Source organism: Pan troglodytes, chromosome 8, assembly GCF_028858775.2.
Source record: "Pan troglodytes isolate AG18354 chromosome 8, NHGRI_mPanTro3-v2.0_pri, whole genome shotgun sequence".
NCBI classification, from domain to species: domain Eukaryota; kingdom Metazoa; phylum Chordata; class Mammalia; order Primates; family Hominidae; genus Pan; species Pan troglodytes.
In genome coordinates, this window is record NC_072406.2 from 124,527,425 (window position 1) to 124,541,355 (window position 13,931).

At 41.7% G+C, this 13,931-nt stretch overlaps 1 protein-coding gene across 4 annotated transcripts in view; it reads left to right on the top strand.

Annotated features, from left to right (window-relative positions):
- Positions 1–13,393, top strand: part of ACSL5 (acyl-CoA synthetase long chain family member 5) — a 54,795-nt gene extending 41,402 nt beyond the window's left edge. For all 4 annotated transcript variants that reach the window (XM_001146361.5, XM_001146649.6, XM_063781177.1 and 1 more), the window contains 9 exons: positions 1,906–2,040; positions 2,881–2,976; positions 6,619–6,691; positions 6,972–7,060; positions 7,350–7,466; positions 10,360–10,503; positions 11,282–11,383; positions 11,812–11,883; positions 12,242–13,393. In XM_001146361.5, coding sequence (XP_001146361.1) covers positions 1,906–2,040; positions 2,881–2,976; positions 6,619–6,691; positions 6,972–7,060; positions 7,350–7,466; positions 10,360–10,503; positions 11,282–11,383; positions 11,812–11,883; positions 12,242–12,382 — 969 coding nt within the window. In that variant the 3' untranslated portion in view covers positions 12,383–13,393. The remainder of the gene's footprint in view (positions 1–1,905; positions 2,041–2,880; positions 2,977–6,618; positions 6,692–6,971; positions 7,061–7,349; positions 7,467–10,359; positions 10,504–11,281; positions 11,384–11,811; positions 11,884–12,241) is intronic.
- Positions 13,394–13,931: the final 538 nt, after the last annotated feature.

A 13,931-nucleotide genomic window follows, 5' to 3' on the forward strand; every position in this document is an offset into this window, starting at 1 on the left:
ATGCTAAATGGGCTCTGGTGACAGGGCAGGCAGTGTTCTAGCAGAACTGATAACAATTCCAGCAGTTTCTTACCATGCTACGCAATTAGTAGATTTGGTGGTTGTTATGGTTTTTGTTCATATGTTGTTGTTGTTGTACATTTTTTATTTTTCAGAGATAGTTATTGTATAGTATAATACCTAATACACAGTTCACTTCTGGAATGTATTTTTTTTATTGTTTTGTTTTTGTTTTTGAGACGGAGTCTCGCTCTGTCGCCCAGGCTGGAGTGCAGTGGCGCGATCTTGGCTCACTGCAAGCTCCACCTCCCGGGTTCGTGCCATTCTCCTGCCTCAGCCTCCTGAGTAGCTGGGACTACAGGTGCCCACCACCACGCCCGGCTAATTTTTTGTATTTTTAGTAGAGACGGGTTTTCACCGTGTTAGCCAGGATGGTCTCGATCTCCCTGGAATGTATTTTTAAAATGAAGGACTTTATTAGCACACGTCTCTAATACTAGCTCTTTGTCAGTGACTTGTTGAGGGAGGGTGAGTCTTGTGAATGTTGAAGAAAGATAAATCTCTTTTAGTTGAGGGAGATTTCAAGAATGGCATGATGCAGGAAGCATTTGAGCATGGATCTTGGAGACAGATTATGACATACTGGTACAATGATAATGTTATAGGCATAAGAAGATGCTTATGTCCTAGAGCACAATTTACATTAGAAGATGAAAATTATCACCCCTGCTTGGCTGGAGGCCCAAAAATGGGGTTATAAACATGGAAGATGGATGGAGAAGGATTCTTCAAATTTTGAACAAGAAAAAAGACTTCAATTGCCTTGAATCTGACTTCCAGTAGGGTGGAATCTTGAAAGCCAGATAAGAGTTCAGGACTAAATTTTGGAAATAACGGGTCACTTTGAGCTGTACTTGGGGAAGCTCTCCTTTGGCAGGAGTGTGGTTGATGGAATGTAGGGTCACGGTGAGCTCAGAGTCAGGGAGACCAGGGAAATCATGCGAGCTGGAAAAATGGTGTCAGAATTAAGCCCAAAGGGAAGAAATCATTTTAGTAGGAAGGTAGGAAACTCTGTTGGGGTTTGTATGGTGTGGCTAAAGACACCTTGTTTATAGGGAAGGGTGGGAATTCTCCAAGTTCAGTTATATAAGCATTACAGAGGGAGAGGGAGGAAGACATGATACTTGTTTTAAAAAATCAGATTCCTGGGCCGGGTGTGGTGGCTCACGCCTGTAATCCCAGCACTTTGGGAGGCCAAGGCGGGCAGATCACGAGGTCAGGAGATTGAGACCATCCTGGCTAACATGGTGAAACCCTGTCTCTACTAAAAATACAAAAAGCTAGCTGGGCTTGGTGGTGGGTGCCGTAGTCCCAGCTACTCAGGAGGCTGAGGCAGGAGAATGGCGTGAACCTGGGAGGTGGAGCTTGCAGTGAGCCGAGATGGCGCCACTGCACTCCAGCCTGGGCGACAGAGCGAGACTCTGTCTCAAAAAAAAAAAAAAAAAAAAGTCAGATTCGTAGGCTGCCCTTTGACCTACTAAATCAAAAGCCCTAGAAGTGGTGCCCATTGAGCTGTGTTTTTTGTTTGTTTGTTTGTTTGTTTTAAATCTAGTACCCCCCAGGTGACTTTGTAGGCAGTCCCTCTTTATCTCAGTTGTCAAGTTGTTTCCCAAGGACTAAAAATTGGGGCAGGAAGTGGGAGGACTGGAGCTCTGCATTAAGTTCACTTCTTTCTGAGCATGGCCATAATTCTCTGGGCTCAACATTATTCAGCAATCCAATTCATGACTGTGAGACTGTGAGACCACTTCCTTATAAAGCTAGAACACACTGTTTCTTGCTCACTAATGGCTTTGATGAGTATCTCCAATAGGTTTCCAACTAAAAGGAGCTATCACTCTGCAGGTACAAAATGAAGCCAAAACACCCTTGAAGAAGTTCTTGTTGAAGCTGGCTGTTTCCAGTAAATTCAAAGAGCTTCAAAAGGGTATCATCAGGCGTGATAGTTTCTGGGACAAGCTCATCTTTGCAAAGATCCAGGTAGGTTGGGCAGGTCCCGGACTGAAGCAGGCAAATACCTGGGCTGCCTTCTGACTCCTTAGACCTTGCTTTTCCTCTGCTGCTTGAGCGTCACTTTAACTAGAGATCCTTTCAGACTTTGTGTCCACTGCCTTTTGAGATCTTTCTTGTACCACTTTACTACTAAAGGGAGTAGGTTTAAAAAAAAAAAAAAAAAAAAAAAAGCAGGCTGAGTGTGGTGGCTCACACCTGTAATCCCAGCACTTTGGGAGGCCTAGATGGGTAGATCACCTGAGGTCAGGCGTTCAAGACCAGCCTGACCAACATGGTGAAACCCAGTCTCTACTAAAAATACAAAAATTAGCCGGGCGTGGTGGTGGGTGCCTGTAATCCCAGCTACATGGGAGGCTGAGGCAGGATAATCGCTTGAACCCAGGAGGTGGAGGTTGCAGTGAACTGAGATAGCACCACTGCACTCCAGCCTGGGCAGTAGGGCCAGACTCTATCTCAAAAAAAAAAAAAAAAAAAAAAAAAGTTTTATTTAGGTTCTAGCACTCTCTCTTATTTTCTTTGGTAGTCTGTTGAGATTATAAGCAAGTTGAGGGGCTGAAGAATACAAATTATTTGAGAAATATATGGCTTCTGGTCCCAGCTATGGATAGTGATGACAATAATAGCTAACATTTTAAGTGCTTTTCTACAATCCAGACTGTATTCTAAGTGCTTTGTAAATTAACGTGAGAATTGATGTCAGTTTAATTCTCATAACAACGCTGCACAGGCTATTATACCCACTCTACAGTGGAGGAAATTGAAGCCAAGAGAATAGGTTTTAGTATGTCTTTTGTTTCCACTGAACAGGACAGCCTGGGCGGAAGGGTTCGTGTAATTGTCACTGGAGCTGCCCCCATCTCCGCTCCAGTCATGACATTCTTCCGGGCAGCAATGGGATGTCAGGTAAGCCAAGCACCTTCTTTGAGAATAGGCTATTCTACTTTTGCACAAACAAGCTCACTGTTTAAATAAAAATGAAAACAACTAAAAGGTACCAAAATGAAAGTCACCTAAATTCTCAAAATCCAAAGAAAATATCCTTCTAACCATCTCTTCAGGCATCTGTGTATAGAAACCTTCACATAAATAAAACCAGTGCTCTAAAACACTTGTTAATGTTGCTCCTTGTCAAATAAAGCTCAGCATCATTTTAATGATTTCGCAGTAGTTTACTGAATGTAGTTGACTCTTGAACAATGCAAGAGTTAGGATTGCCTACCCCCATGGCAGTCAAAAATTCATGTATAATACTTGACTCCCTAGCCAGGCATGGTGGCTCATGCCTGTAATCCCAGCTCTTTGGGAGGCCGAGGCGGGCGGATCACGAGGTCAGGAGATCGAGACCATCCTGGCTAACAAGGTGAAACCCTGTCTCTACTAAAAATACAAAAAAATTTAGCCGGGCGTGGTGGTGGGCACCTGTAGTCCCAGCTACTCGGGAGGCTGAGGCGGGAGAATGGCGTGAACCCGGGAGGTGGAGCTTGCAGTGAGCTGAGATTGCGCCACTGCACTCCAGCCTGGGCAACAGAGCAAGACTCCATCTCAAAAAAATAAAAATAAAAAAAATACTTGACTCCCCGAAAACTTAACTACTAGTAGACTACTATTGACTAGAAGCCTTACCAATAATGTAATTAATCAACACATATTTTGTATATGTATTATATACTGTATTCTTACAATAAAGTAAGCTAGAAAAAAGAAAATGTTATTTAAGAAATCATAAGGAAGAGAAAACATATTTACTATTCATTAAGTGGAAATGGATCATCATAAAGGTCTTCATCCTCACTGTCTTCATGTTGAGTAGGCTGAGGAGGAAGAAGAGGAGGGGTTGGTTTTGCTATCTCAGGGGCAGCACAGACAGAAGAAAATCCACCTATCAGTGGAGCTGTGCCATACAAACCTGTGTTGTGCAAGGGTCAACCGTACCCAAATAACTAATCTCCTATTAATGGACACGAGTTGCTTATGATATTTTTCATTGTTATAATCAATTAATAATTAATCTAGAATAAATCCACGCAAGAAGGGATTATTGGGTCAAAGTGTATGTATCTGTGTGTGTGTGTGTGTGTGTGTGTAATAATGTATATTATCAAACTTTCTTCCAGAAAGATCTTTTTTGCACATTTCTGCAAGTATACAAGGCCTTATTTGCCCACGCTCTTGCCAGTGACAGACTTTATCAGTCATTCAGATATTAGCTAATCAGATAAATGAAAAATCTTATTACGGTTTTGTTTCTTTTATTTACACCAAACAGCTTTCTATTGCTTATTGACATGTATATTTCATCCATGAATTATTCTATTACTTCCTTATAGAAAAACAGGCAAAAGATAATTTGGTCCTTTTTTATATTTCTAAGAGTTCTTCACAGAGTAATACAGGTTGAGTATCTCCCTATTTGAAATGCTTGGGACTAAAAGTGTTTTGAATTTTGCATTTTTTTCCAATTTTGTAATATTTGCATTATAAAACAGTTGAGCATTCTGAATCTGAAAATCCAAAATCTGAAATGCTCCAAAAAGCATTTCCTTGGAACATCATGTTGGCACTCAAAAAGTTTTGGATTTTGGAACATTTTGGATTTCAAACATTTGGATTAGAATAGTCAACCTGTAATGTTAACTTTTGTCATGTTGGAAACATTTTTCCTGGTCTCATCATTTTTGCCCTGTGTATTGCCATATAAAAATTTCCAATGTTTTTATAGTCAAACTAAATAATCTTTTCTATTTGTAGGTTTTAAACTCCTTAGACAGGACTTCCTAACCCCCAATATTTCATAAGACTGTTTCACCCTTATTTTCTGGCAAACTTACCATTTTCCATTTTTTCCTTTTAAGTCTCAGTTCCACCTGAAATTTGTCCAAGTGCTTGGCCATGCATATTGTCTCAATTTTCACCCAGATGGATAATTAGTTCATTCATTCAACCAACCATGCAGAGCATGAACAAAACAGGCACAGACTTTTCCTCATGAGTCCCCTATCCATATAACCACAATCAAAAGAGACTCCAGATTGATGCCAAGGCCTGAGGTCCTTCAAATTAGCATCCTCTTAGCCATTTTTAATACTGTCCTTTCCTTAAGCCCCTAAAACCAATAGATCAGCAGGTCCTTTTGCTAACTCCTTCCCGAAATGTCTTCTCTAAGCCTTCCTCTCTCTCCCAACTCTGCCTATCACAGGCCACACCCCCTATTGCAGCAGCCCGTGAACTTGTTTCCTGCCCCCAGCCTCTCTCCAATCAAGATTATCTTCTATACCAAGGATTGGCAAATTGCAGCACTGGCTAAAACTAGTCTGCAGCTGGTTTTTATTTTAAAAATATTATTGAAATACAGCTATGTCCATCCACTTATATATGGACTGTGGCTGCTTTTGTGCTATTTTGGCAGAGTCAAGTTTTGAGTCAGATACCAGATGGCTCACAAAGTGGAAAATATTTACTATCTTGGCCTGTACAGATAAAGTTTGCCCACGCTTGTTTTATATCATAGTGGGAGCTATTTCCCTTAAAAAATACTACTCCCCTTCTTCAGTTCCTTCAGTGATGCTCCATTGCTCGGGGTCAAGTTCAATTGCTATTGGGTTGCACACCACTTAGTGAATAACTTACATGTTCCCACCTACTTGAAATGCCGCATTTTCTTTTCTTTTTTTTCTTTTTTTTTTTCTTTTGAGATGTAGTCTCGCTCACTGTGTCACCCAGGCTGGAGTGCAATGGCACAATCTCGGCTTACTGCAACCTCTGCCTCCTGGGTTCAAGCAGTTCTCCTGCCTCAGCCTCCTGAGTGGCTGGAATTACAGGCATGTGCCACCAGGCCTGGCTAATTTTTGTATTTTTAGTAGAGGTGGGGCTTCACCATGTTGGTCAGGCTGGTCTCGAACTCATGACCTCAGGTGATCCTCCCGCCTCGGCTTCCCAAAGTGCTGGAATTACAAGCATGAGCCACCATGCCTGGCCAAAATGCTGCATTTTCATATAAAGTTCTATGCTTTGGTCTATTTCCAGACCCTTTTGGTTTCTGAATGGCCAGAAGGCTTGGTAGTAAATATTTTGCAGCTTGGGTATGAGTTCAAGGTGTTTTGTTTGTTCGTTTGTTCGTTTGTTTGTTTGTTTTTTGAGACGGAGTCTTGCTCTGTCACCCAGGCTGGAGTACAATGGCGTGATTTCAGCTCACTGCAACCTCTGCCTCCCAGGTTCAAGAGATTCTCCCACCTCAGCCTCTCAAGTAGCTGGGATTACAGGCACCTGCCATCATGCCCAGCTAATTTTTTTTTGTATTTTTGTAGAGATGGGGTTTCACCATGTTGGCCAGGCTGGTCTCAAACTCCTGATCTCAGGTGATCCTCCCGCCTCGGCCTCCCAAAGTGCTGGGATTACAGGCATGAGCCACCGCCCCCTCCAAGTTCAAGGTTTTAAGACACTAAGTGGTCTCGAACCCTTAGAGACCTTGCTTTCCTCGTGTCTTGACCATAGCACGTGGCCAGCTCACACTTGAGTAAGTCTAAAAGCTCTTCTTTGGTTTCCCAGGTGTATGAAGCTTATGGTCAAACAGAATGCACAGGTGGCTGTACATTTACATTACCTGGGGACTGGACATCAGGTAAGTCCTCCATCTGCTGGGCAGGAGGTGCCATGGTTGGGAGAAAGGTTCTAACTGAACTAGGACTTTGGAGTTAGGTAACTTCAGTTCTCTGGACTAATGTGGCAAATGCAAAATTCAAGTTTTGGGTCCAGGCCTGCCTATCTTGGCTAGTCTGCATTGGTGCCAGGTGATTTTTCAGTCTTCCTCTTCTAGAGTCAATTCATAAATATCTTAGAAATGTGCCTGGAATTATCACCATGCAAGAGTTTCTCAGCTGATTCAGCACGGTATGTTCTAGGTCACGTTGGGGTGCCCCTGGCTTGCAATTACGTGAAGCTGGAAGATGTGGCTGACATGAACTACTTTACAGTGAATAATGAAGGAGAGGTGGGTAGGTCATGCCCTGTGGTCAGACAGTCATGGTGGGGAGGTTTATATCAGAAAGAGCAAATAATTGTAAGCAAACTTGGATTTGGCCCCTTTGAGATCGTTAGCAAAGAATTAAGCATTCTGAACTTCACTTTCCTATCCCCTATAGTGGAGACTTAGATCTGGTGCTCTTCACAGTGTAGTGGAAGCCATCAAATGATTTAAGGGGAGCAGGTGTTTCATAAACTGCCCAGGCTGGGAGGAGCAGCCTTTGCTATTGTCACCGCCTTGTATGTCTGCTGTGCAGATCTGCATCAAGGGTACAAACGTGTTCAAAGGATACCTGAAGGACCCTGAGAAGACACAGGAAGCCCTGGACAGTGATGGCTGGCTTCACACAGGAGACATTGGTCGCTGGCTCCCGGTAGGTATATCATCAGAACTCCTGGAAGTCTATGCTAATGGACTGAGAAGAACTATCTGCTTATACTAAGAGGTGCAGAAATGCAAGTAGGTTAATCAGCTGAGGCAGCTGGAGGGGATTAGGTTTGTACCCTACCTGGCTTATGACTTCCTCATACTATCCAGAGAAGAACATACAGACTGAGGTGGTGGATCACCTGAGGTCAGGAGTTCAAGACCAGCCTGGCCAACATGGTGAAACCCCGTCTCTACTAAAAATACAAAAATTAGCTGGGCATGGTAACGGGCACCTGTAATCCCACCTACTTGGGAGGCTGAGGCAGGAGAATCGCTTGAACCCAGGAGATAGAGGTTGCAGTGAGCCAAGATTGTGCCACTGCACTCCAGCCTGGGTGACAGAGACCCTGTCTCAAAAAAAAAAAAAAAAAAAAAAAAGAACATACAATTGAAAGAATCTAGGTTAAGTTTTAAAAAAGGCTGGGCATGGTGGCTCACACCTGTAATCCCAGCACTTTGGGAGGCCGAGGCAGGCGGATCACAAGGTCAGGAGATTGAGACCATCCTGGCTAACACGTTGAAACCCCGTCTCTACTAAAAATACAAAAAATTAGCTGGGCGTAGTGGTGGGCGCCTGTAGTTCCAGCTACTCGGGAGGCTGAGGCGGGAGAATGGCTTGAACCCGGGAGGCGGAGCTTGCAGTGAGCCAAGATCACACCACTGCACTCCAGCCTGGGGGACAGAGCGAGTCTCTGTCTCAAAAGAAAAAAAAAAAAAAAAAATATATATATATATATATATGCTGGAAGTCATGAGATTTGTGTTCTGGTTGCAGCTCTTCCATAGACCAACAATAGAAAATTCTGAGAAAGTAATTCAACGTGTGAATAGGAGCTGCCAAAGCTAGAAAGTCTTTCTTTAAAAAAATTTTTTATAGAGATGGGGTCTCGCTGAGTTGACCAGGATAGACTCAAACTCCTGGCCTCAAGCAATCCTCTTGCCTTGACCTCCCAAAGTTCTGGGATTGCTGGTATAAGCTACCACACCAGAAGTACTGCCAGAGAGTACTTTTGGTATTTTGATCACACTGTTACAGAAGACACCAAGATGTAGACCAGTTGAAGTGTTTTCTTCTTGCCTTATTCCTTATCGAATATACAACCAGCAAGCAGTAAGTCAGTGATCCTAGCACTGTTTTTAGACCCAAACTGAAGGTGGGATTCTTTAATAGGTCAGGTAGACCTGCACATCAGAGTTGGCATGGGTCCCCTGCAATGGAATAAATTTGCTACCAGCCAAGGAAACATTAGGTGACTTCTCTAGGAAAGGGGAAGGGAGATGTACTACTCTGTCCTTTTTTTTTTTTCCCCTTAACTTTTCTTGAGGCAGAAGTTGTTGTTTGAAGCCAAGTGTGGCAGCTCACGCCTATAATCCTAACACTTTAGGAGACTGAGGAGGGAGAATTGTTTGAGGCCAGGAGTTTGAGACCAGCCTGAGCAACATAGCAAGACTCTGTGTCTACCAAAACAAAACAAAACAAAAATCCAAAAAACTTTGGTTTGATAATGCCGTTGGTCCACAGCTTTTGCCTCTTATGAGTTTCTTGGGATAAATATCCTCCCTATTAATTCACAGGCATATCAAAACAAGGAAGAAGGATTTCTAAATCAAGTGTTCGCAGAGGCTAGTGTTTGTCTCTCATTGACCTTCACAGCCCCTTTCTGTGGAAGATACAGAGACATATTTTTAGCATAGCTTGGTAATTAGCAGTAGTTGCTATTAGTTTTCCTAAGAAGAAAGGAAATTATTGCAAGGGCAGTGATGGGATTTTCCAAAAGATCTTCCCTCTCAAAAGTTTTGTCTTAACTATGTGCTGGGGAAGTGGGAATGTCACTAGAACTTAAAACTCCTTTCTTGCTCAATCAATATTTAAGATTTAAGTGAGATTTAAGGAATGCTTGACAATGTAACTTTTAAGAACACTGGTCCTAACGATGCATTTTATTGATTTGGGTTTGGTAGTATCTTGCTAATATATTTGTTTCTGTCTAGTAACAGAATTAAATAACACTCTAATAAGCCTAGGATGTAAGCAATAGATATGTCCCCACACCAGGGTTATAGAAGGCTGCACCTTATTAATCACTTTCAGATAATGAACGTTAGGCTGAATTGATGGCTAATGTATCAAGTTGGCCTTGTGATAGTTCCAGTGTTGGTTTAGTTAGTTGCCCTACTTAGGGTGTTAGCATGTGGATTGTATTTGCCATTTGTCCCAATTCTACAATTCAAATCCCTAAAGACCTAAGCTCCTCAGCCCAATTAGTTCAGAGAAATGAAGCTGCAAATGACCTTTGGTGGCTGGTCAGAGTCCTCTCAGCCCTGTTGCTGTCCTAACAAGCCCAGTAATTGAATTGCTTGATTAGCACAGTGGAGCTGTTTGAGCCTGCTCCCGGATCTAACAAGGAGGAAAACATAACAGGGAGTCAAGTGGGGGGAGAACTATTCAAATCAAATCAAAAGTCTAAACAAAAGACAACACCTCTATTTCTGAGAGTTCTGAAAATGAACGAATTGGAAATTAGTGATTGGAAATTGAGAGCTGCGCAATTTCTTCCTTGGATGAGGCATCAATTTGCATAACTCCAGTAGATCCAGGAGACTTTCTCTAAGGCTGCGCATTGACTCTCCACAGAGATATACAGTAAAGACAGGTTCTTGCTGCACGATGCTTCCCTCCCCTTTCACCAAAGCCAAGAAAGAGAAATGAAAGACAGCTTAAAAGTCTCTGGAGAAATCAGCTTTAGAGAAGAAAGATGACTGTGACTTCACCACTCTCCCCACTGATATCATCTCTGTGGCTCAAAAATACTGATACTTTTATCTGTCTCATGTAGAATGGAACTCTGAAGATCATCGACCGTAAAAAGAACATTTTCAAGCTGGCCCAAGGAGAATACATTGCGCCAGAGAAGATAGAAAATATCTACAACAGGAGTCAACCAGTGTTACAAATTTTTGTACACGGGGAGAGCTTACGGGTAATATATCATTTTAACAATAGCCCATTTCAGTCACAAACCATGCTGGTTCTTGTAGCTACAGGAAATTTGTATAGTTGGGTTCAGAATGAGAAGATCCAAGCTTATAAAACAAAAACAAAAACAAAAAAATGAAGTTACATTCCAAACCTCAAATAAGGCAATTTCAATTTAAAAAATTTCAAAACTATGATGGACGTTGTACACAAGTCAGTAGAATTGTTTAGAATGGCTATACTAAAAGGTAATGATTCAGTAAAAAATGAGCTCCACATTGCACTTAGTTCCCATTCCTTAAGGAGTTCCTTAAAGCTATGTTTAAGAGCAGTATGTATAAAACAACAAACTGTTGCAATATGTATAAAGCGACAAACAAAAGTTTGATCGACAAACTGTTGTTTTATACATACTATGCTTAAACGTAGCTTTAAGGAACTCCTTATCCCAAAACAACAAACTGTTTTATACACACTGTGCTTAAATGTAGCTTTTAGGGGACAAGGGGAGAGTTGACATGGACAAGCCAGAGGTGCTTTAAGCTTAATGTTGAAGGATCAGATTTGAATGGAACATCTTTGTAATGAGATATTGAGTGGGAAAATGGGATTACAGTTCCATGGGTGTTGAAAATATATGGTGAGAAAAGAACACTAGTACTGGATTTAAGGTTTTGGGGAAATAACTATTACAATGACATAATTCTGCTTTATTTAACTACTGGGGGACATCCCTCCATGACTTCTCTCATGCCCTTGCACCGTTTATTTCCTTTCCATAGTCATCCTTAGTAGGAGTGGTGGTTCCTGACACAGATGTACTTCCCTCATTTGCAGCCAAGCTTGGGGTGAAGGGCTCCTTTGAGGAACTGTGCCAAAACCAAGTAAGTCTTGCCTAGGAAAGCTTTATGCACACCCATGGGCCCATCGTGGAGGAGAGGATGCCTCACCAGTTCCTGCATCTGTCACAAGTGGCTGCAGCCCAAACAGACTGAATAGTTTTATGAGACTCGGGGATAGGATGGAGAGTTTAAAAAATAAAACTCTCTTTTCTATTTAAAATAATATGTTCATTGTGGGAAAAGATTGGGAAAGAAGAGTAAAAATGCTATTCAGAGAAAACTGTTAACACTTAGATGTGCCTTTTCTTCTCAGTTTTTCTTTCAATATTGGGCATATAATGTGCTTGTGCATAGTTTTATATTCCTGCTTTCATACTGCACGGCTTTGACAGGCACTTTGAGTTGGTTCATGCTTAGCCCTTCAGGCTTTTTGAAACAGCCATGCTTTAAGTGATGTTTTGTATTCTTAGGTTGTAAAGGAAGCCATTTTAGAAGACTTGCAGAAAATTGGGAAAGAAAGTGGCCTTAAAACCTTTGAACAGGTGTGTACTACCACTGATGTTATACTGGCCTCTTGTCAGAAAGTTTTGTTTAAAGTTTCCATCTAATGAGGTTTAAATGTGTAATTTCTAAGGAATTGATTTTAGATTTTGTGCCATTAACTACAAAATGACCTTTTGTAGTTACTTGTACAGTCCCTTTTTTTTGCTGTTTATTGTCCATTCTCCCTTCTCCCTACTCATTACTTTCTTAAATTATGTTTGTGGGAATGGGCATGTGTTACTGTTACCTTTACCCTTTCACTGCATCAACCTCACTTTCTTCACAGAGCACTCAGGGGGCTCTGCAGAGAAGTCCAAATCACTAATGAGCACGGATGTGTGTGTGTTCATCTTCCAGGTCAAAGCCATTTTTCTTCATCCAGAGCCATTTTCCATTGAAAATGGGCTCTTGACACCAACATTGAAAGCAAAGCGAGGAGAGCTTTCCAAATACTTTCGGACCCAAATTGACAGCCTGTATGAGCACATCCAGGATTAGGATAAGGTACTTAAGTACCTGCCGGCCCACTGTGCACTGCTTGTGAGAAAATGGATTAAAAACTATTCTTATATTTGTTTTGCCTTTCCTATTTTTTTTAACCTGTTAAACTCTAAAGCCATAGCTTTTGTTTTATATTGAGACATATAATGTGTAAACTTAGTTCCCAAATAAATCAATCCTGTCTTTCCCATCTTCGATGTTGCTAATATTAAGGCTTTAGGGCTACTTTTATCAACATGCCTGTCTTCAAGATCCCAGTTTATGTTCTGTGTCCTTCCTCATGATTTCCAACCTTAATACTATTAGTAACCACAAGTTCAAGGGTCAAAGGGACCCTCTGTGCCTTCTTCTTTGTTTTGTGATAAACATAACTTGCCAACAGTCTCAATGCTTATTTACATCTTCTACTGTTCAAACTAAGAGATTTTTAAATTCTGAAAAACTGCTTATAATTCATGTTTTCTAGCCACTCCACAAACCACTAAAATTTTAGTTTCAGCCTATCATTCATGTCAACCATATCTATGAGACAAATTTCTCCGATGCTCTTCTGCGTAAATTAAGTTGTGTACTGAAGGGAAGTTTGATCATACCAAACATTTCCTAAACTCTCTAGTTAGATCTCTGACTTGGGAGTATTAAAATTGGGTCTATGACATATTGTCCAAAAGGAATGCTGTTCTTAAAGCATTATTTACAGTAGGAACTGGGGAGTAAATCTGTTCCCTACAGTTTGCTGCTGAGCTGGAAGCTGTTGGGGAAGGAGTTGACAGGTGGGCCCAGTGAACTTTTCCAGTAAATGAAGCAAGCACTGAATAAAAACCTCCTGAACTGGGAACAAAGATCTACAGGCAAGCAAGATGCCCACACAACAGGCTTATTTTCTGTGAAGGAACCAACTGATCTCCCCCACCCTCGGATTAGAGTTCCTGCTCTACCTTACCCACAGATAACACACGTTGTTTCTACTTGTAAATGTAAAGTCTTTAAAATAAACTATTACAGATACTTACGTTGTGGTGTTTCTTTCCTCATGGATCATGATGAAAATCAGTCTTAAACAAGGACCCCTTAAAAATCAAGTACAGTATCTGTTCTTAAACTTGGGTACACAATAGAATTATCTAGGAAGTTTAAAAAGACACTAATGCCCAGCACTTTGGGAGGCCGAGGCGGGCGGATCATGAGGTCAGGAGACCGAGACCATCCTGGCTACTACGGTGAAACCCCATCTCTACTAAAAACACAAAAAACTAGCTGGGCGTGGTGGCGGGCACCTGTAGTTCCAGTTACTCAGAAGATTGAGGCAGGAGAATGGCATGAACCCGAGAGGCGGAGCTTGCAGCGAGCCGAGATCGCACCACGGCATTCTCACACTTTCCAGGGTGAAAGTGTGAGACTCTGTCTCAAAAAACAAAAACAAAAACAAAACAAAACAAAACAAAAAAACACTAATGCCTGGTTGCCACTCCAGGGATTCTGGCTTAAATGGCCAGATACAGCCTGGGCACTGGGATTGTTAAGAAGACCCACAGATGATTCTAGT